The sequence below is a fragment of the Polypterus senegalus genome, chromosome 10, assembly GCF_016835505.1.
Source record: "Polypterus senegalus isolate Bchr_013 chromosome 10, ASM1683550v1, whole genome shotgun sequence".
Lineage (NCBI taxonomy): Eukaryota > Metazoa > Chordata > Cladistia > Polypteriformes > Polypteridae > Polypterus > Polypterus senegalus.
Genome location: NC_053163.1, coordinates 116,816,758 through 116,838,985, shown reverse-complemented (window position 1 = coordinate 116,838,985; position 22,228 = coordinate 116,816,758). Strand labels below are relative to the sequence as shown.

The 22,228-nt window shown below is 35.9% G+C and overlaps 1 protein-coding gene across 4 annotated transcripts in view; it reads right to left on the bottom strand.

Moving 5' to 3' along the window:
- Positions 1 to 255: 255 nt before the first annotated feature.
- The window catches only part of atp7a (ATPase copper transporting alpha), an 88,249-nt gene continuing 66,276 nt past the window's right edge, over positions 256 to 22,228 (bottom strand). For 2 of the 4 annotated variants that reach the window (XM_039766401.1, XM_039766398.1), the window contains exons 20-25: positions 17,393 to 17,596; positions 14,377 to 14,494; positions 9,273 to 9,375; positions 7,427 to 7,866; positions 499 to 702; positions 256 to 421 (exon numbers count right to left, since the gene is read on the bottom strand). In XM_039766401.1, coding sequence (XP_039622335.1) covers positions 7,593 to 7,866; positions 9,273 to 9,375; positions 14,377 to 14,494; positions 17,393 to 17,596 — 699 coding nt within the window. In that variant the 3' untranslated portion in view covers positions 256 to 421; positions 499 to 702; positions 7,427 to 7,592. The remainder of the gene's footprint in view (positions 422 to 498; positions 703 to 7,426; positions 7,867 to 9,272; positions 9,376 to 14,376; positions 14,495 to 17,392; positions 17,597 to 22,228) is intronic. The other 2 variants (XM_039766400.1, XM_039766399.1) reach the window with 2 other exon arrangements.

Sequence of the window (22,228 nt, the reverse complement as noted above, 5' to 3'; positions counted from 1 at the left end):
CATTTGCTGTAGAAACTGTGAAGCAATTTCCATCAGTGGTGAGCTTCACCCAAACAAATCAGAACAATCAGGAGATTAAAGCCCTCCCTGCAGCCACAGTGGCGAATTTAACTGTTCTTGACTTCTGCCATGTTGATTTGTCAGTTGTCCAGTTACAGAAATTAAAAACATTTAAGGCCCTTAACCTGCAATTGCTTTGTCTTGAGTATGACATTAAAACATTTTCTAGCTTTACAAGCAGATCCTCCAACTTACAGGGAAAACTTGGGGGTTGGTTGCAGGACTGGCTTTCTAGCCACAGAAGAAACCTCACACTGTTCCAGTGCGGTGCTGAGGTGTCACCCACTGCTATCGGGTCCCAATCCAGGTGGTTCGTCATGTGTGTCGCAATGCGTTATAAGTGCATGCTCCCATCCTCCTCCTATTGAGCAGAAATCAAATTAGTTGTTATTTAGATCTCTTACCGTCCCTCAGCAGTAAACAAATGTAATGACATACCTTAGTCTTGCCATTCACCTTCTCCAATGGCCAGCTTTTACCCCTACATAAAGGGCCGGCATGTGGAATAATGCTGCCTGAGGCAAACTGTATTTTTAACCACCAGTCCCAGCATCCAACATTTATCCTTACTAGGCATGAGATACTAATTCACATAAAGTATATTATGTATTGCTATGCAGGCTTCACAATGCAGTGCATTCTCTGAAAAAAGACAAAAAATAAACATGTCACATGTCTAATAAAATCTAAAACAATAAAAGAAGATTAGAATTACAACAATAAAAAGCAGAACAGGCATTAAAAAATTCAAATGTGAAACTTGTCCTTCATTTTTTGTCTAAACACCTTTGTTCATTTCAAAATTCATCCTGCAAGCTTACAGGCATGAATTATACTGATGAGACTCTTAACAGCCACTGGCTGTGACTAACACCTTAATCAGATTCCAGAAGCTTAACAAAAGGTTACAAAATGGCGTTATTAAAATATATACAACGCATTATGCAGGTTATCCAACCTGTCATAAACATTGGGAGAAGGAGGGCAAAAATTATAGGCTACAGCATGTAGATAATAATCCAGCAGCAATATAGGAACAAAATAGGAATCCTCAAACTGGCATAAAACGGAAGACACAGACATGGCAAATTTAAATTAAACAGAACTGCAACAGTAGGCTTTAAATTCACTGCTAAAGACAGATTTAATTCAAAGTATGAGCATCTCTCAAATGGGCTTACATTAAAACTCCTGACACAAAAAAAACAAACTTGTGTTAAATCTCTGAAGATCCAATCCTCTGTTATACTGCACCATCAATGACTTTTTACATTCGCTAGTGCTCTGGCTTGGCAAACAAAGTTCATGGATGTTGTGAAGTCACTGGATAATAACATTGCATTATTTGCACACATTAGCTAAACAATAAGATACAGAGGACTCATGGGTAAATGTAAGAAGTTATCATTATGCATCGACTTAATTTAATTTTTAATATTAGGCTAGTCAGTTTACATGGTTGCAGTCTATGGGTCTGCAAAGTAAAAAAATTTTTTTTTTACTCATAACACAAGAAATGTGAAATACAAGAAAACAGTGTTTTACAAATGTTGCATAATTTTTTGAGACACACATTCAGCCGTGACAATTTAATTGTAAGCATCATTGAGTATCGTGGTACTGACCAGTTTGCAGACATCCTAGGCTGTAAAGAATTTGAAGCCGGTATGTAGCTGCTATTTGTGTTTAAGGTCATATTTAATTAATTGCTTTTTTATGAATTTTACAGATTCAGGATATATTATCACGAAAATGAATGGCAAAACCATGGATTAGCATGTGGTTTTGGAAATGTGCATGTGCCATTTTGATTCTCAGATGCTCATAATGTTTTAAGCTGCTGCGAACTATGTTAAGCCAAATTTGAAACACTTATAATTAAAACATTTCTCACAGTTTTTAAAGGGAGTGTGTAAATAAAACACTGAATGTGTGTGTGTGTTTCTTAAGGTTCATACCACTCAAAGACTCACTATTTTTTTCAGTGAGATTTTTTTGTATTTGTTATTCCTTCTGCAGATGCACGGTGATGCAAACTTACTGTAATTTCAGTAGGCAGAAGGTATGTTAAACTTAACTAAGTTAGTAGAAGGCACGCATTTGCTGAGTAATGGAGCATAAACAGAATTAAGACGTTTTCAGTTCAGTTTGCAACAGTCACAAAATAGTATTGGACATACAGTAGTAGTAGTAGTAGTACAGACTAAAGTAAAGTTCCTACTCGCATCTGTGACCATGCAAAGTATCCTCACTCTCCTGCTCCACAATAATCAGAATGCATGAAAACACATATCTTAAATCAGCTTACCAGATGTACTCCTTAATCCTGTTTCTATGCTTTGATTACCTCGAATATTATGGGGGGGAAAACCCTGAGAAAAGCTCTAGTAAAGTTAGTTCCTAATAGAAAAAAAATCACAATTATGCTGACATTAATTGTTACAAACGTATTGTCAATTCAAAATGGAAGATCTTCATATTTGTGTAATAAAAACAAAGGAATTTCAAAGAAGGCACATGGTCTCTTTTATTTAGTGTATAAAAACAGGTTCAAGTTTGAAAACATCTTAGGTTCTCAGTGACATACTTGATGAACTATATAATGATACATAATTAAATAAATCTCCACTGTACAATTAGAGTAGACAAGTACAATAAATCCATCCATCCATTTTCTAATTCACTTAAAGTTCAGGGTCACAGAGAGCGGGCGACTACGCACACACAATATCATTTAAAAAAATAAAATCACAATACAAAAAACAAAGTAAATTAAAAGATTTTGTCATTACAAATTTACAATTACTGTACAGATAAATAGAATTTTCTGCAGCTATGGTGCACCAACAACAAACATATTGATTGATTTATGGTTAACTTTTTACTTCAACAGACCACTGTAGTTGTACAAACTGAACAAGATGGTGTTCATCTGAGGTCACGTATCTTGCATTTCCCTCTTTTGCACACAATCATTCACTCAGTTGTTTGCATCAAATGTTAAATGCTAATGCAAAATGCACTTCCACTAGTGAAAAGTTTACATACAGCAAATGTATGTAAAGTAAATACTCTCCAACAAATCCACGTCTTTCATTTCTTTCTATTACTCTTTTTGCTTTGTTCGAGGGTAGCTAGTTGTCAATACTCACACCATGTGGCATCCCTACTATCAGTGTTAATGTGGCTTTGCTAATGGCTAGTAGAATTACAGCTGTCACTCACATAACTCAACAGAGTTTGTAGGAAAACCGCATCAATTAAGAAATTTAGTACAAAACACAGGAATACAGTATATTTGTACACAATGATAAAAATGGGCTCCTGTGTTTTTAGTCTAATTTTAATGTAGGAGATCAATTAAAATCCATTACGTTTTGAATAAAAGTGCTAAACACTCCAGTCTTTACTGCCTCTGCTTTGCACTGCATTCTCATATGTTTTCATTGACATTGTTAGTCTTTGCCACTTTTATTAAAATGCCACAATCATTATGCAGTAGTTGCCAGGGCACACTGACCAATCTCAAATATATTTATTTTGACAATTTTATTAAAGCAGATAAATTAGTATACTTAATCACAAAGCATGTTTTGGAGAAATGATGCTGGTTTTGTACACATTTAAAAAGGTACCTACATGTTTATTCTCCTTGGTAAATCAACATAGGGCCTTCTCTTGGCTTTTTATTTATGTTATACATTCATTACAATTTAAACTTGACTGCATCACCACATACTCAAGTTGTGTGGTGCACCCATCCTAAGCACTCCTTGGTACTACAGAACACATCAGTGAATATCTGAATATGTCACTCTTCAAGCACAAGTAATTTCCAAAAGGCCAAAACTCATTTATATATTTGGCATCTGATAATTCAAAACAAAGTGCAGCAACCACTTTAAATTCAGAACACAAGCCTCGTCACTTGTTAGTAGTGTTTTGGAAAGTTTAAAATACTCACACTTTGGAAAGCTTCACAATAAAATCTTTCTTGCACATTGTTCTTATATATAGTTTCAATAACAACACATCAGGTCAAAATAAACGCACACTGCACATTAAGGTGTATGCTATTGGCATGAGTAACTCAAATGTGGTATTTTCCACAAGGTATCAAAACAATAAAATAGTATAGTCAACCTTCTGGGTACTATTTAACTAGTAAAAAAACACATTTCACTTATATCAAAAGCAATAATTTTGTCTATAAAAAATATTCACCTGTTCTTTTAATTTTACTACTGTATATCACCATATGGATTCTTAATGCATAAAAAGCTCTGCAATGTCTAAATTAAAACAAAATCATAAATATCTAGAAATTAAAAACATAACATGATTTCACGAGCATTTACTCCCTCTGTATAAAAATAGTAAAAGCGTTGAATGGAGTCCACTCATGTGCAGTTACGGAGTATCTCATGAGTCCAGGCTACATACACTGCCTCTTAAAAAATCATGTAGACAAAGGAGCCTTCAGAACAAAACCTGGCTAAGGTTAGTAGAAGATATCAACAAGAGAAGTATGAACAATTTCTAAGGCATTCAGAAGCTCTCAGAGATCAGCAACAGTAGCTGTATAAACACAAAGACATGTCACGAATGCGTATGGAACATGCCTCCAAAATGGAGTGTCTGGGTGATAATGGTTCTAGTCTAGGAGTCAATGAAGAGGCCAATGACAACTGCAAAGGAATTACAGCATTTCATAGAATGTACCTATGTGAAAAATGGCATGGTTACATATCCTTAGCATCATTCAATTGTTAATTAAACTAAAGCACTGTTGGAAGTAAGCTCACATCAAAAAAAAAAAAAATCAAGTGGAGTTTAACAAAGGCACACAGATGGTAGGTTCCATAGTTCCATGGCAAGCTTCTAACTATAGTAAGAAAAATGAATAGAGCTGTCCACAAAAGACCTAGGGGGCAATGAAAATGATTCCTCTTCCAACTAAAGAATGATTCAAAATAGTATGAAGTAAGTTTAAAACAAAACAGAAAAATTGAGGAGTGACCAAGTGAAAAATATGACCTCATCCAGATCCAGTATTCCTAAAAGACTCTGCCAAAAGCATATTTACAAAATATTGTCTCAAGGAAGGCGATTCATATGTACGGATTAAATTATTTATTATCTGTTATTATTAATTATTTTAGAAGGCCTTGGTAAAACATATTTTTGCCTTGGCATTTTAGAGATTTCTGTATCAATTAATAATAGCTGTGCTCCAATTATGTATGTTAAAATTACAACTTCAAAAACAATAAAATATGAAAAAGCAATATGGTGAACACTTTTTAAAGTAACTATAAGTTGACAGAATAATAAATAGGATTACAAATCTTGGTCTCTGGCAGGTCTGCAGTTGCTCTAACGCATCAATTTATTTGACCACTGATTAGAGATATGTTTAAGCTTCTTTAGTTTATCAGTATTTGCACTTGGGATTCCATTTACTGTGGCCTTTACATTCATATGAGATTTATTAAAATTGATTTTCAATAAACTGGTAATACATATAAAACACTTTTTTAGAGCAGCCAACTCAAGACCAACCCATCTGAACTTACTCAGTTTTGTCTTATTTAGAGAAAAAAAAAAAACCAATAGGAAACTATTAATAAAAACATCAGAAAACTTTCCAGAGTAAATTATTACTCTGACTGTGGAAACATGAAAATAAAATGAGCATAAAGTAAGGGATTCTAGGTAAATGCGTTAGTTAGCTAATAATTAAAGGATTTGTTGCAAGAAATAACCATAGCTACTGCATCCCAAAAGAGACCAAGATGAGATAATTCTGACCTATGTTTCTATGTTATAAAAATAGCTCAAAATATACAATGCATAACAAAAAACATTCAACATATGTTCTATGTATTTTATATATACAGAATATCCAAAGGTGTAAAAGCAAACTGTAGACACTTTACAAGTTAAACTGCCACAGGCACAAATGGTTTCAAAGACACCAAAAGTAAACAATATGCACATGAAAGAGCTGCTTAATAATTTACCATCAGATTGATATCTGGTCACAAAGTGGGTTTATTTAGTACAGTATTCAGTTAGGATTTTACTAGCGAGAACATCCTTTTAGATGAGGGTCTCTAATGTTCTTTAGGGCAGTCAATGTCTTCGTTTGTTAAAGGGCACAAAGAGTATCTGAGCAGAAAGAACTGAGCGTTATTGTACATGAATAGTGAGGTAGATAAGTCACTTGTATTGTAAAATAATACATTTCCAGTATCATAATTTTGCCAAACATTGCACGGGTCTAGTAATATGGAAACTCAAATTAGTTGCTCACTTTAAAAGTGCATGTAACAGGATATCAAAGATATTGAAAGTTTCATTGTACATGTGGCGGTGTTTGAGTATGCAATGCAATGGAAGGGTTGTTTACTACAATGCACAATACTAATACTGCTAAAGATTGGAACGACATGTAAAATATTTGTGTATGTTTGTAAAGCCAACATGGTGCATCTCCAATATATTCTAGGTGAATTAACAAAGAGATTACAAGAGGCCACTGCAGGTACAGAAAACTGTACATCTTGAAATTTTTTAACATTTACTTTCAGAACTGGCTTTTATTTAAAGTAACAAGCCACTGGCATTGTGATATTGATAGTAAATCTGTTGTGGTAAAAGCATCTGGATATTAGATCCATCCATCCATTATTCAACATGCTATATCCTAACTACAGGGTCACAGGGTGATATTAGATGTTACACCTAATTAGATATTTCTGTTAAAGCAAAAAAAGGGCAATTTGAAAAATAAAGCCTCCAAATTATTCAACTTTAAAGTCTGAAAATTACATCAAATTACCAGAACTTACTTCAAATGATTTTTAAGGTTAACTATCATTTTTACCTTTAAAAATCATCAAATAAAAAAAAATAAAATTACTTTAGAGGTAATATTGCAAAATGGCAACAACAGTATAGATTTTGACATTATGTTCACAAGAAGATGCGAGTTTGTCCCATAAAATTTTTAAATTCAAATAGTCTTTTTGGACACAACTATTATCACAAAAGGTGCTTAATTATCAGAAATCCAAACAGTAAATTCATAAACTGATACTAAAAAAATGTAGTCAAGCATTAAAATATTCAGCAAACAATTATAATAATACTGATTTGAATTCTAATCTTCTGGTTATGCAGTCTTTAGTAACAAACTGATTTCAATTAACCTGATCATCAGCATCAACCTGAATCATGCTGTGCTGCCATAATGTGAAAGGAAAATGACAATCACACAAATCAAGTGCATAAGTAGCAATTAAGGTAAATGTAGAATTCATAATTTAACAAATCAAAGAATCTCATTGATAAATATATTTACTTGGAGGATCCTAACAACAAGTCACCTAAAAGAGGAAATCCCTTTGAACATCCAGGATGTTATTTTTTGGTGACACTCCAACATGCCTTTTCAAAAGGCAATAAAAATTGTACATGCAGAATTTAGTGCACATGGTTACTTCTGAAATGGTGTAGACATTCATTAGTCATATCATCTCATCTTCAAATGGACCATCACAAATAAGAAGAGAATGCTTGTCGGGCTCACTAAGTGCCATACTGTTCAGAGATCGTTTATCAGATCTCAAAGAGTTTATGGAGGCTCTGCTGTAGTTAACAATTCTGTCCAACAAACTCAGCTTTGGTGATTCATGTCTTCTTTCATCAATGCCAATGTGGACACTGATATCAGAGAGGCTCTTTTGTCTCACTTTCCCTTGAACTCTTTTTTCAAGCTTCTCAGGACTGGGTTTTTTATAACTAAAAAAAAAAAATAAAACACAGATTTAAATGAAATATTAATTACTGCAATCATATAATTGACTCCAAAGCTGTTTTGTTTTAGAAAGAAACATTACTTATGGTGGAAATGTGTTTTTCATTACTCAAAAGTGTTGAACTTTTCTAACCATGCAGCCAGAAAGGATGCCTACTCTGAAGATAAAATAGAGAGTGATGTTTACCACCACATTATATACAGTAAAGTAAAGATCCAGGCCTTTAATGACCTCTTGGGCACACCCATCAGCTGTGTGCTTGCCTGTGGACAGAGTGTGGACCTCATCGAGAGGATTACTTACCTTGGCAGTGACATTAATGTCTCTGGTGACTCTTCCTATGAAGTCAGTAGACGGATTGGGAAAGCATGGAGGGTCATGAGGTCGCTGGAAAGGGTTATGTGGCACTCCCGAGATCTAGTCCTGGTGCTTCTCGTTTTGCTATATAGTTGCGAGATATGGACGCTAACCAGTGATCTGAAAAGAAGACTGAACTCCTTTGGTACTGTGTCTCTTCAGAGAAATCTTGGGTACCGCTGGTTTGACATTGTGTTAAATAAGCGGTTGCTCATGGAGTCCCGAATGAGGCATATTACCTGCATTGTGATAAAGTGTCAGTTACGGCACTATGGCCATGTGGTGCAATTCCCCGTTGGTGATCCGGCTTGCAGAATCCTCATTGCTGAGGACCCGAGCAGCTGGACCAAGCCAAGAGGAGGTCCACGTAACACCTGGCTACAGCAGATAAATGCCCATTTCCGGAGGGTGGGAATGGACTGTGCATCTTCCTGGGGGATTGCCAAAAGGGATCCTGAGCTGTTTCATCTTGTGGTGGGTGTGGCAACGTGCGGTACCAGTGCATGCTCCCTAGCCTGACCTGACTTGACAGTACATTCTTTTGACTGCCTTGTTCTCAAGCATAAAGCAAGACTAGCGTCACTAGCGTTAAGTCTAATTAATCAAACACCGTATGGCAACCAAATAAACTGAACAAGTAGCTAAAAAAAATTAATAGAAAATGCTTAGTTAAAGCTATTTTAACCATTTAACTGAAGATATCTACTGACAACTACAAAATAGTTTATACTGGACAATGAATACACGTTCACCTGTTTTCCGTTTTCTTTTTTTAAATTTCTTTTAATGCATCAGGATATTGTGGAGCTGAAAGCACTGGGAGCAAACAGGAAATATTCCTGTAAAGGATGTTAGTCCCCTACTGGCAGCACATACAAATTTTATTAAATGAAATTCAACTTGACACAAAATATTACAAAATGTATCAACATTCACAGTCGGTTTTATTTTTTTATTTTAAACGATGACTACTTAGTAGAAAATGTAACTTTATATTTGTAGTACTTTATTTTTTGCTGTTTTACTACTTACAGTTTTAATAAAAGGGAAGACAAAACTACAGAAACAGATGAAGCAGCCATTGCAGCAGAGCCCATCCACGGCTGCAACATCAAGCCAATTGGGAGAAAGACTCCTTTAAGTAAAAAAGAAGGAAAATAAGTACAGACAACTCAAAATCACTTTATAAAATGCTTACTTTTTCTATAGTTATTTCTGAGCTTTTCTAATAGCTGAACAACCTATTTTTTTGCAGTTTACATAATTTTGTGCATACTATTTAACACAAATTAATTATTATAGAAATATTATAATTCTAGTCATTTTAACATTAAGTTATGGAAACCTCACCTGTATAGGCTGATATGCACACAGGTCATCAACTCACCATCACCTTCAGGCAATGATAAATCATTTGAAAATTCAAAGGATAGTGAAATAGTGGAACATATTGAGTGTCAGGTAAAGCATGTTGGTGTTACCCTTTTGGTTAACTACATTTTTAGTTATGGTAGGGGCACAAATACATTATTTCCTGTTGCTGCTGCTCACCCTTGAGCATTTCTTCAAATGTGGGTTATAACAGATAAAACTTGAGTATATGCAGATGCCTACTTTTTTTTTTTAAAAAAAAGAGTATTGCCTGTGTCTAATTAATATTGATGACAAAGCACACATTAAAAAGGAACTAATGGCATCGAACTGAAAAGATTCATTAGAGAAATTCAGGAGATCAATAATTTCTTTTATCATATTTGTTAACATTGCTAAGTTTGCTTTTTGCATTGTACATTTTTGTGAATTCATTCACAATCGCTTAAGGTCCAAGAAAGGGCTATAGTACCAATGCATCCTAAAGTTTCAAAATGTTGATCCTTCCATTTAAATGAAATATTTAAATGACTAAACTAATAGGCACTATTTTTTTATTATCCTTGTGTATAATACAGAGAAATGTTATTTAATTTCTAAAATGACACAGAAATTAGGGAAGACAGACATAAGGGTCTTCTACAATAAGTATTAGTGCATCAGTAAACGCTGCTGTTAACAGTCTGACATGGAATGAATGCTATAAAAGCTGTCCCCCTTGCCGGATTAAAAAAAAAAAAAAAAGAGGATGTCTTAAGTATTTATTTTTATACAAATCATTGCAAAAAGTTATACTTCGATCTTATGACCTTTCTGGGTGCTTCTATTTGTAGATCTTATCTTACAGATTATTTTCATGCTTTATACTTACTCACTACTATTGTACTCAAAAAATGTTTAAAATTTAATAGTTTGCTTCCTACAATTCTAGTGTTTATTTTTCTGAGTATAATGTATATATCGACTGACATTAACAATCAATATTTCTTTTGATTTATTACTGTATTTTAATGTTGAATTTATTGCACTCGCTATGAATGGTTCCATTCATAACAAAGATTTAACAGTTATATTGTTCAAAAATTTAGTCCAGCTGCAGGAATCATTTTCATTTTCTGTCTTTTGTTTCTGTGTTGATACTAGAGAATTTTTTCTTCCTTCAATCAGAAATGATTTTAGGAATGGATGGACAGATGGGTAGATAATTATTTTTCTTGATCAAAGATTACTCTTCAGATCATCTGTCTATTCATAAACGCCCACAAGAGTTTGTTTTACTTAAAAGTAAAATGCAATAATCTTCATATGCAGAACCAGAGAAGTGTTTACCTCCCTTCCTATTAATTTCTCTTATATTGCAAATGTTTTTAAAAGTTGACAGTTAGGCACAGATTACTCATAACTTGTAGTTAGCTGCTCATCTTTAAATAACATTGTCATTTAATTCATACAGTATAATATTCTGATGCAGTGCAATGACATAGGTTTTCTAGTTTAAAATGTTTATGTTTATAACATACAGTCATGCCCGAAAATTATCGGCACCCCTGGAATTTTCCCAGAAAATGCACCATTTCTTCCAGAAAATTGTTGCAATTACGAATGTTTTGGTATACACATATTTATTTCCTTTATGTGCATTGGAACAACACAAAAAACAGAGAAAAAAAGCCAAATCTGACATCATTTCACACAGAACTGAAAAACCGGGCTGGACAAAATTACTGGCACCCTCAACTTAATATTTGGTTGCATGCCCTTTGGAAAAAATAACTGAAATCAAGCGCTTCCTATAACCATCAAGAAGCTTGTTACACTTCTCAACTGGAATTTCCAACCAGTCTTCTTTTGCATACTGCTATAGGTTTCTCAGATTTGAAGGGCGCCTTCTCCCAACAGCAATTTTGAGATCTCTCCATAAGTGTTCAATCGGATTTAGATCCGGACTCATTGCTGGCCACTTCAGAACTCTCCAGCGCTTTGTCTTCAACCATTTCTGGGTGCTTTTAAAGGTATGTTTGGGGTCATTGTTCTGCTAGAACACCCATGACAGCTTTCTGACACTGGGCCCTACATGGCACCCCAATAACTTTTGGTAGTCTTCAAATTTCATGATGCCTTGCACACAGTCAAGGCATCCAGTGCCAGAGGCAGCAAAACATCCCCAAAACATCTTTGAACCTCCACCATGTTTGACAGTAGGTACTGTGTTCTTTTCTTCATAGGCCTCATTCCATTTTCTGTAAACAGTGGAATGATGAACTTTACCAAAAAACTCTACCTTGGTCTCATCTGTCCACAAGACGTTCACCCAGAAGGATTTTGGCTTCCTCAAGTACATTTTGGCAAACTCCAGTCTGGCGTTTTTATGTTTCTGTGTCAGCAGTGGGGTCCTCCTGGCTCTCCTGCCATAGTGTTTCATTTCATTCAGATGTCGACGGATAGTTCGAGCTGACACTGTTGCACCCTGAGTCTGCAGAACAGCTTGAATATGTTTTGAAGTTGATTGGGGCTGTTTATCTACCATTCGGACTATCCTTCGCTGCAGTCTTTTATCAATTTTTCTCTTCCGTCCACGTCCAGGGAGATTAGCTACAGTGCCATGTGTTGTGAACTTCTTGATTATGTTGCGCACAGTGGACAAAGGAACATGAAGATCTCTGGAGATGGACTTGCAGCCTTGAGATTGTTGATATTTTTCCACACTTTTAGTTCTCAAGTCCTCAGACAATTCTCTGCTCTTCTTTCTGTTCTCTATGCTTAGTGTGGCACACTCAGACACACAACAGAAAGGTTGAGTCAACTTTTCTCCATTTTAGCTGGCTTCAGGTGTAATTGCTATATTGCCAGCAACTGTTTCTTGCCACAGGTGAGTTCAAATGAGCATCTTATGCTTGAAATAAAACAATTTACCCACAATTTTGAAAAGGTGCCAATAATTTTGCCCGGTCTATTTTTGGAGTTCTGTGTGACATATCAGATTTGGCTTTTTATCTCGTTTTTTTTTTGTGTTGTTCCAATGCACATTAAGGAAATAAACGTGTATACCAAAACATCTGTAATTGCAACAATTTTCTGGGAGAAATAGTGCATTTTCTGGTAAAATTCCAAGGGTGCCGATAATTTCGGCCATGATTGTAACATCCATAATATAAAACAGTTCTCAGTGTTTTGTAAGATCATGGATGAAAATAATAAAAGTGTTAAGTTTAACTTTGACAGAGCAAATTTGAACAAATGCAACAAAGTCTCAGCGGGATTGACTGGAATAGGCTTTTAAGTGTGAAAAGACAGTTGATGAGCAGGCAGCAGGTTTAAAATGCTTTACACATAATGCAGGGCAGTTACATCCGAAAAACTAGAATTGGTAGGAAATGAAAAAAGAACTCAGTAGTGGGTAAAGAAGGACAAAAAAAAGGCTGCAAAGGAAAAAAAAACAGCTGTATAAGTCAAGACTAATAAAAATAATTCCAAAGTGAATTGCAGGGCATTTGACGGCATAAGGGCAACCATTAAGAAGGATATTAGGGAAACTAAACAGCAGAGAGAAGATAAAGCGAAAGATGACTGAAATAGATTCTTTCAGTATTTTAGCAAAAAAAGAACAGTCACAGAGGAGGTGAAGTTCATCAGCAATAGTAAAGGGGAATTAAAAATACAATGAAAGAACAATTGTTCTAAACTTACATTTTTGTACATTTGGAAATTGTACAGGAAAAGTATTGCTCAGATTAAATAGACTGAAATCAAACAAATCACCAAGACCAGATAATATTTATCCTTGAGAGCTTAAGGATGTTAGTGAGTAGACATGTTGCACATTTTTAGGAGTGTGCAGTTGGGAAATTCAATAGGACTGAAAAATAGCAAATAATATCCCATTATATAAAAAAATGTATCGGGCAGATTCAAGTAACTATTTGCCATCACAGGTTAATTAATGGAAGGAATTATTTATGATGAGATTGAGCAATACATGGCAAGATGAGTAATTGTACTGAATAGTCAGCATGGGTTCAGATGAGGGAGGTTGTGTTTTACTAACAAGCTGGAATTTTATGAGGAAACAAAAAAAGGATACGACGAAAGTGGTGCATACAGGTAAGCACACTGGTTTAAGTTCTCATCTAGAGTACTGTATGCAGTTTTGGTCTCCAGGCCACAAAAAAAAGACATACAAGCTCTAGAAACAGTTAAGACAAAAGTGTCTAGGCTGATTCCAGAACTGCAGGGGATGAATTATGAGGAAAGATCAAAATAGCTGAGCCTCTTCAATTTAAGCAAAATGAGGAGACAGGATTGAAGTGTTCAAAACTATGAAAGGAATTAGCACAGTGGATTGAGACTTACTTTAAAATTAGTTCAACATGAACATGGGAGTACAGGTGGAAACTTGTTAAGAGTAAAACTGGCACAAATGATTGGTAGTTTATCTTCACACCGCCAGTCATAGACTCATGAAATAAGCTACAAAGTAGTGTTGTTGACAGTATGACTTTAGGGACCATCAAAACTCAAGTTGATGTTACTTTGAAGGAGTTTAAGTGGGCAGGACTGGCAAGTTTTGTTTTGTACTTTTGTATTTTGTATACATGGCAAAAGCATGGCAAAATACATGGTTTTAAAAGAATGGAACTGCAAGTTAATTTGGGGATGGATAGAAGGGTTTTCCTAATATTACAGCTTTGTAGGTTTATAAGGGCATTATTATCATATGAAATTCTGACTTGCATGTGCTATTAGCCATAACTAATGTTAAACTTACCTGCAGCAATTGGAATTCCAACAAGGTTATAAATTAAAGCAAAAACAAAATTTATTTTGATCCTTTTGACAGTCTTCTTTGACAAGTCAATGCTTGCAACCACATCCAAGAGATCATTCTGAAAATATAAATTAATTATGAAAAATACAGTGCCATTCTGCTTGTTTGTCACATATAATTAAATTAGATTAGATAAATTTTATTAATCCCAAGGTGAAATGTGTGAATATACAGTATGTAAAGTTACTAAGATTATGGTATTTATTAGTAAATCACTAAGACAGAACCTCTTTACAATTTGACTGTTACTGGAAATCAGAGTGCAACAAAAATATATATACATTCCACAGTAATAAATTAACATACAAACCGGATTCCAAAAAAGTTGGGACACTATACAAATCGTGAATAAAAACTGAATGCAATGATGCGGAGGTGCCAACTTCTAATATTTTATTCAGAATAGAACATAAATCACGGAACAAAAGTTTAAACTGAGAAAATGTATCATTTTAAGGGAAAAATATGTTCATTCAGAATTTCAAATCCCAAAAAAGTTGGGACAAGGCCATTTTCACGACTGTGTGGCATCTCCCCTTCTTCTTACAACACTCAACAGACGTCTGGGGACCGAGGAGACCAGTTTCTCAAGTTTAAAAATAGGAATGCTCTCCCATTCTTGTCTAATACAGGCCTCAAACTGTTCAATCGTCTTGGGCCTTCTTTGTCACACCTTTCTCTTTATGATGCGCCAAATGTTCTCTATAGGTGAAAGATCTGGACTGCAGACTGGCCATTTCAGTACCCGGATCCTTCTCCTACGCAGCCATGATGTTGTGATTGATGCAGAATGTGGTCTGGCATTATCTTGTTGAAAAATGCAGGGTCTTCCCTGAAAGAGATGACGTCTGGATGGGAGCATATGTTGTTCTAGAACCTGTATATTTTTTCTGCATTGATGATGCCTTTCCAGACATGCAAGCTGCCCATGCTACACGCACTCATGCAACCCCATACCATCAGAGATGCAGGCTTCTGAACTGAGCGTTGATAACAACTTGGGTTGTCCTTGTCCTCTTTGGTCCGGATGACATGGCGTCCCAGATTTTCAAAAAGAACTTCGAATCGTGACTCGTCTGACCACAGAACAGTCTTCCATTTTGTCACACTCCATTTTAAATGATCCCTGGCTCAGTGAAAACGCCTGAGCTTGTGGATCTTGCTTAGAAATGGCTTCTTCTTTGCACTGTAGAGTTTCAGCTGGCAATGGCGGATGGCATGGTGGATTGTGTTCACTGACAAAGGTTTCTGGAAGTATTCCTGAGCCCATTCTGTAATTTCCTTTACAGTAGCATTCCTGTTTGCGGTGCAGTGTCGTTTAAGGGCCCGGAGATCACGGGCATCCAGTATGGTTTTATGGCCTTGACCCTTACGCACAGAGATTGTTCCAGATTCTCTGAATCTTCGGATGATGTTATGCACAGTTGATGATGAGAGATGCAAAGTCTTTGCAATTTTTCGCTGGGTAACACCTTTCTGATATTGCTCCACTATTTTTCTGAGCAACATTGTGGGAAATGGTGATCCTCTACCCATCTTGGCTTCTGAGAGACACTGCCACTCTGAGAAGCTCTTTTTATACCCAATCATGTTGCCAATTGACCTAATTAGTGTTTACCAGCTCTTCGTTATGCTCAAATTTACTTTTTCCAGCCTCTTATTGCTACTTGTCCCAACTTTTTTGGGATTTGTTGACACCGTGAAATTTTGAATCAACATATTTTTCCTTCGAAATGATACATTTACTCGGATTAAACGTTTGATCTGTCATCTACGTTCTATTACAAATAAAATATTGACATTTGCCATCTCCACATCATTGCATTCAGTTTTTATTCACAATTTGATTAGTGTCCCAACTTTTTTGGAATCCGGTTTGTATTATTTACATTTATTTGCTCAGCAGATACTTTTATTCAAAGCAACTTGTGAAAGAGGCCAACATAACTGAATAAACACCAGTCTGGGGGAATGTTTTGAAACACGTGTTACAGGACAAGGTTACAAAGTTCATCACAAGTGAAGAATTCAGAACAAAATACAAGTGAGTTACAATTCCAAGATTAACAAAACCTAACAGCTAATGTCAGTTCAAACAGAAATTCACAAAATAAGAGTTTTCAAACATTTCTTAAACACATCGATGGAGTCAGAATTTCAAATGGAGGTGGGCAGCTCATTCCACCCACCAGGACCTAAACATGGAGAGTCTGGAATGAGATTTGATACCATGCAGAGGTGCCATCACCAGACACCATTCAGCAGCATATTAGAGTGGTAGAAACCAAAGCAAAATGGTCTCACAAGGACAGCTTAGTTATTGATTGCCATCCCAAATTCATTTAGAAAGACTGTGGTGTCTGATGACTAACTAACTTAATTTCTAACTACACGGTTGCAGATTCAAATTCCATCATATTTTTATGTAGCCTCTGTATCATTTTACCATTTTGTGTGTGAGCATCGATTGACGTAAAATGTACTGCATATGCACATGTGCCCTGGAATGATTTACACTATGTACAGTTTTTAAAAAACATACTAAATTATTTAACCACAATACCGGAAAATACAGCCTGTAATAAATGGCTAATAATTATACCAGGCTATCAATGATCTTCCACAATTGAAATTGTGTGCAGTTAGTAATACTATGTCAGAGAACTTTTATTTGTGATAACATTAGTAGATATTGCCGAAGTACACAAAAGAAAGAGGTTCTTTAAAGGCCTTTATCGGGAATCCAATTGGAGCTTGCATTTTATTACACATTTCAGTAAGTATATAACAGGTCCTAACTGTAACTCTGCTAATGACCTCCCTCACAGAGTTGTATGATATGTCAATATCCTGTCAATATGGTCTGGTTTTTTTCCCCCATTGTAAACATCCTAATGCATCATTCAAGTAAACCCCTTTCTATATTAAAATATATGATTTGTCATTCTCTACTTACTCTGATTAATACTACATCTGCAGCTTCAATAGCAACATCAGTTCCCGTTCCAATAGCAATTCCTACATCAGCCATTGCAAGTGCAGGTGAGTCATTGATTCCATCTCCAACCATAGCAACTCTCCTTCCTTCCATCTGTAGTTGCTCGACCTTTGCGACTTTATGGGATGGTAGGACTTCTGCAAAAACCTTAGTTATGCCAACCTGTAAAATAAGTAAGACAGTAAGCTGTAATACGTTCAGATCCCTATAATGAAAACATTTTTTCAGGAGTCTGATTTTGCCAAATGTTATTAAGGACTATGCCCATTCCCTGCTTTGCAGTTTCACTGTTTGTCTATACATATTGCTGTATTTTTTTTGAAAATCTCAAAGACTGTTGCATTTGTTGCTTATTTGTTGTCTAGGTGACATAAAATTTACACTTTTACTTGTATTTCTGTTTAACTGTCACATTTTATATTATTCATTGACATACTTCAATTCTTCAATTACAACATATTTTTCTGTCATTTCCAAGTACAGTAAACCCTCATTTATCGCGGTTAATCTGTTCCAGACTCTACCATGATAAATGCATTTCTGCGAAGTAGGATTCTTTATTTATAAATCGAATATTTTCGCAGTTAGATCAGAGAAAACCTGTTTACGACCTTCTAAATACGTTTTTAACATTATTAGAGCCCTCTAGACGTGAAATAACACCCTTTAGTCAAAAGTTTAAACTGTGCTTCATGACAAGACAGAGATGACAGTTCCGTCTCACAATTAAAAGAATGCAAACATATCTTCCTCTTCAAAGAAGTGCGCTTCAGGAGCAGAGAGTGTCAGAGAGAGAGAGAGACAGAGACAGAGACAGAGAGAGAGAAAAGCAAACAATCAAAAATCAATAGGGCTGTTCGGGCTTTTAAGTATGTGAAGCACCACCGGACAAAGCAGCTGCAAGGAAGGGAGCAATGTGAAGGTAGTCTTTCAGCATTTTTTAGAGGAGCGTCCGTATCCTCTAGGCCAGTGTGCGAACAGCCCCTCTGCTCACACCCTCTCCGTCAGGAGCAGAGAATGTCAGAGAGAGTGAGAGAGACAGAGAAAAGCAAACAATCAAAAATCAATACGTGCTGTTCGAGCTTTCAAGTATGCGAAGCAGTGCACGGGATGCACATTGTATATCATCAAGGAGTTTTACTTAATACATAATACGTGCTCTGATTGGGTAGCTTCTCAGCCATCCGCCAAAAGCGTCCCTTGTATGTAATCAACTGGGCAAACCAACTGAGGAAGCATGTACCATAAATTAAAAGACCCACTGTCCGCAGAAATCCGTGAACCAGCGAAAAATCCGTGATATATATTTAGATATGCTTACATTTAAAATGCGCGATGGAGTGAAGCCGCGAAAGGCGAAGCGTGATCTAGCAAGGAATCACTGTATGTCTAAGCTGTAGCCACAGGAGGTAAAGGAACATGGCCAAGTAGGTGCTAGAACATACTTCTTTTGAAACTTAACTTTGGCTGGCCAGAGCTAAGCTTAGCATCTCTACAGGAAAAATGTTTTCATAGTATGCAAGTTTGGAAATAATACGCACCATTCATGTGTAACACAGAAAGCATTAAATGTTGGGTTGGGCAGCACAGCGCTTGGGAAAGTAGTGATCTTTACAGTAACAGTGAAGGACATGGAGGGATACTATTATTTACATATCTCCATATCTCTTCTGCCATTTTTTTCTCCTCAGTACTGTCAATGACACACTCCAGCAAAAATAATAAAATGCTAAATATAGTGGCATGCAAAGGTTTGGGCACCTTTGCTTAAAATGTCTGTTACTGTGAATAGTTGAGTGAGCATAAGGTCACCAAAACTCAACAAAAGATTTAAAGTTAAAATGACACATTTCTTTTCAGTACTTTATGCACGATTAGTGTATTGTTTTTGTTTTGTACAACTGTACGGTGAAAAAAAGGAAAGGAGCACCATATAAATGTTTGGGTACCCCCAAGATATCCAAGGTCTCAGACCTTAATTAGCTCATTAGGGCTATGGCTTGTTCACAGTCATCGTTCAGAAATGTCATGTGATGCAGATTACAAAGTTTTATAAATTCTTTGACTCCTCAAACATTGTCCCAACAATTTCTGAAAGAACTGCTTGTTTGATTGCTAGAAAGGCAAATAAACTCCTGTTTGACTGTAAAATACCTTCAGGAAGATTTAGAAGACTCTGGAGTGGTGGTGCACTGTTCTACTGCGCAGTAACACCTAAACAAATATGACCTTCTTGGTAGAGTCAGCAGAAGAAAACCTTTCCTGTATCCTAGCCACAAAATTCGGTGCCTGAAATATGTTTGCAAATAAACATCTAAACTAGTGGTTCCCAAACTTGGTCCTGAGGACCCCCTGTGGCTGCAGGTTTTTGTTCCAACCAACTTCTGGTTTCATTGGACTCTTCACCTAATTAAGTGAGCCCTTATTTCCCAGTTTCTATGTTTTAGAATCAATGTAGAAATTACAAAACTAAGTTAGGTAGATTTTATTAAAATGTAATAAGCAGTTATATGGGAAATATGTAGTTTTTTTTTATAAGTCGTAAACAGTTTTTTCAACCTGATTTTCATTCTGCCTTTCAAATTGTTCTGGTTATTTAATTAATTATTTACTAATTAGCGGGTCTAATACTGAAGTCATTGCTGCTTTCATCATCCCGGGTGTCTACTATGCTGGTTGTTAATTGTCACTATTAGGGATAAATGAAGGGAGCAAATTACACAGGAAAAGGGGAAAATAATAGGAAAACAACGAGAGACAGTTAAGCATTTATAGCTTTAGAAAAAAATAGAGATATTTCTAAATGTCTTATAAATGTAAAATCCATAGTGTGGTGTTTTTCTGAGTGTAGAATAAGAGAAGAGTAAAGAAGCCAAGCTAATTCAATGAGATCAGTTGTTATCGATTATTATCGCCGATTGTGCATCTGGTTGGAACAAAAACCTAAAGCCACAGGGGGTCCCCAGGACCGAGTTTGGGAACCACTGATCTAAAAAAAACCTGATGCATTTTGGAAACCAAATCCTGTGGACTGATGAAGTCAAAGTAGTACTTTATGGCCACAGTGCGCAAAGGTATGTTTGGAGAGAAAAGGGTGCTCAATTCCAGGAAAAGAACACCTCTCCAGTTATTAAGAATGGGGGTGGATTGATCATGCTTTGGGCTTGTGTTGCAGCCAGGGAACATGTCATTGGCACAGAGAAGAATGGATTCAAATAAATACAGCACATTCTGGCAGCAAACACCATACTATCTCATACATCTCAAAATCTACAGTGGAATACCTCAAGAGGTGCAAGCTGACAGTGTTGCTAAGGCCCTCACAGTCTCCTGACCTAAAATCATAGAAAATCTGTGGATAGATCTCAAAACAGCAGTGCATGCAATAAGGCCCAAGAATGTGGCAGAATTAGAAAACTTCTGCAAGGATGAATGGGTGAAAAACGACCAAGAAAGAACTGAAAGACTCTTAGCTGGCTACAAAAGGTGTTTACAAGCTGTGATATTTACCTAAGGGGGTGTTACTAAGTACTAACCATGTCGGGCACCCAAACATTTGCTTTAAGCCCTTTTAATTGTTTTTGGTATTTTGTACCTGTGAATGATGGAAATAAAAATGGAATCATGTTTAAAATATTAAAGAAATGTGTCATCTTTAACTTTATGCCTTTTGGTAATCGGTTCATCTTCTGCTCATTTAACTATTCACAGACATTTTAAGCAAGGGTGCCAAAATATTTGCATGCCACTGTATATCCAGAAATGCATTTTCTTGAATCGCAATGAGGAAAAAAAAAATTAATGCATCCCACCACCCATCTAATCAAATCTTTGGCCAACCATACACAATACCACCATATTTTTTCGACATATCTTAATTTAGACAGCACATGTTCAAGACTGTTTAAATGATATTACTTTGTGAATACAGAGTAGCTGAAATCTGCCTACTTATTAAGTATATAAGCATTAAACTTAAAATGTCACATTGACAAATTTGAGGGTATAGATATAAAGAAAAAAGGTGAAACAATTGATAATGACAACTGTTTTGATCAGTTTAACTTCCCTCAAATTATCTCTTTGCCAACTGTCTATATACCTTGCCCATGTAAACCATGGGTGTCGAACTCAAGGCCTGGAGGGCCACAGTGGCTGCAGGTTTTCATTCTAAGCCTTTTACTAATCAGTGACCAGTTTTCACTGCTAATTAACTTCTTTTCCCTTAATTTGAATAGCCCTGTTTTAAGGATTCACTCCTCTTAATTGATTCTTTTCTCCATTAAATGGCAGCCAAACAGAAATGAGACGTGAAACAAGCAAACAGATGACTAGCTAAACTGGGGTTTCAAACTACAACCAATTTCACTCCAACCAGTTTCTTAACGAGAAGCCAATTCTTGCTGTTAAGTAAACCTGTTACTTAATTCCATGGCTTGCTGCTGCTCTCATTTCCCAAACTGTTGATACCTGAGAGATCAACCTTACCGAAATCCTCATTTTTCTTTATGTTCAGATAATGTGGTTAGCTGGTCATCTATTTGCTCATTTTGTATCTCATTATAGTTTGGCTGCTAATTGAAGAAATAGAAGGAACAAAGGGGTCTGAGTCGAGTTAATTAAAACTAAGGCAAAAGAAGTTAATTAGTAGCAAAAAGAGGTCACTAATTAAGAAGGTGGTTAGAATGAAAACCTGCAGCCATTGCGGCCCTCCAGGACCGGAGTTTGACACCCCTGATGTAAACAATCACATTCAACAGAAAAAATATCCCTTCTACATGTAATATTTCTTAT